This window comes from Crocodylus porosus, unplaced genomic scaffold, assembly GCF_001723895.1.
Source record: "Crocodylus porosus isolate Cpor-Errol unplaced genomic scaffold, CroPor_comp1, whole genome shotgun sequence".
NCBI classification, from domain to species: Eukaryota; Metazoa; Chordata; order Crocodylia; family Crocodylidae; genus Crocodylus; species Crocodylus porosus.
The window spans coordinates 197468245-197469654 of NW_017728906.1; the positions used below are offsets into that span (position 1 = coordinate 197468245).

At 45.1% G+C, this 1410-nt stretch overlaps 1 protein-coding gene across 4 annotated transcripts in view; it reads right to left on the reverse strand.

Moving 5' to 3' along the window:
• MYO7A (myosin VIIA) overlaps positions 1–1410 on the reverse strand; it is a 160908-nt gene that overhangs the window by 81443 nt on the left and 78055 nt on the right. For 2 of the 4 annotated variants that reach the window (XM_019530449.1, XM_019530447.1), the window contains one exon: positions 179–196. The exons of the other annotated variants lie outside the window; for them this stretch is intronic. In XM_019530449.1, coding sequence (XP_019385994.1) covers positions 179–196 — 18 coding nt within the window. The remainder of the gene's footprint in view (positions 1–178; positions 197–1410) is intronic. 4 annotated transcript variants of the gene reach the window in all.

Genomic DNA, 1410 nt, shown 5'->3' on the forward strand with positions numbered 1-1410 from the left:
CCGTGGTTCTGCTTTTACGGCCAAGAGTGCCCGTGCTTTTGATGCACTCGTGGGGTAGCAGCGGAAATGCAGTGCAATGGTTACTTGGCGGTTCATGTAAATGGGAGGGCCAGGGGATGACATGACGATGCACAGCACTAATGAATGACGGCTTGACGGTTCTGCGTGCTGTACTTACCCTCCCGCCGCAATTAGTCTGAGGGTTAAAAAGTAAGGGAGGAGAGAAAGGAAAATACATACTTCGTTAGAGCAGAGCCACAAAAGTCTTTCTCCAAGTCAAGGAGAAGCTTTTCACTTGAGCCAGTTTAGCAAGGCCAGACTTTAGAGAAGACCCCCTCCTCCCCACTACACAATTTGTTCTTGACTTGAAAATCCCAGGAACCACTTTAAACAGGGAAGATGTCTCTGTATCATACCGAGTTTGAAAAGGTGAGAGCAAATTTTACTTCTGCTGGCAGGGGCTGGTCCTTGCTACTTGTATGCAGCTCTGCAAAATTGTCACGAGCAAAGATAAGAAACCCTATTGCTGCTGGTGCTTAAAAGAAAAATCCCCCCCTCCGCATTTTCCACTACACTTCATTCCTTATCAGAGTGACTGTCACAAATAATTGTCAGCTCAGGAACCGTTCCTGTTTACAGGTGTACTTGCCACCCTCCAATAGCCTGGTGAGGTGTTTACTGCTAGGAACTTGAGCAGAGAAGCCAGCTTATTAACACAAAGTTAATTTTCATTTTGCAAATGCAAGCTTTCAAACTGGAAAGCTGATCTGAAGACATATGCCCCTCCAATCAGGCAGCAGGGATGTGCCAGCTGACCCGTGCATCCAATCCCAGCTAAGCAATGCAGCTCAAATGTCAATGATCAAAACAAACAAACAAACAAAAAAACCAAAACAAACAAACAAACAAAATCCACAAAAAAAATTCTCACCCACCATCCACAGAGCAAGGATGACTTGGGGGAATGACTGCAATATCATCACAATCTTTTCTGAAATGCACACACACAAAAGATTTTGTTGAATAAATCATGGGAGTCTTCAAGAGGAGGCTGGACAGATACTTGGCTGGGGTGTTATGACCCCGGCACTCGTTCCTGCCCGGGGCAGAGGGTCAGACCAATGATCTGTTTAGGTCCCTTCTGACCCTAAGCACTATGATTTATGCCCAAGTTTATTGACTCAATTATTTGCTCAGCTACAAGAATAGCTATCTTCTCTCTTGCTATTCCTTTTGCTCTCTTTTCTAAGTTTTGGAGACTGCTAGGAATAAGTGTTCCTCTCTCAGCCATCTCTGCTGCAGGATGGAAGCAGTGCATGGGTAAGTGGTGATGTACTTTAGCAACGGCCGGAAAGCCTGGAGTTGTGAACATGTCCTTTCTATTTAGGAGTTACACTCTTAACAAGAGAG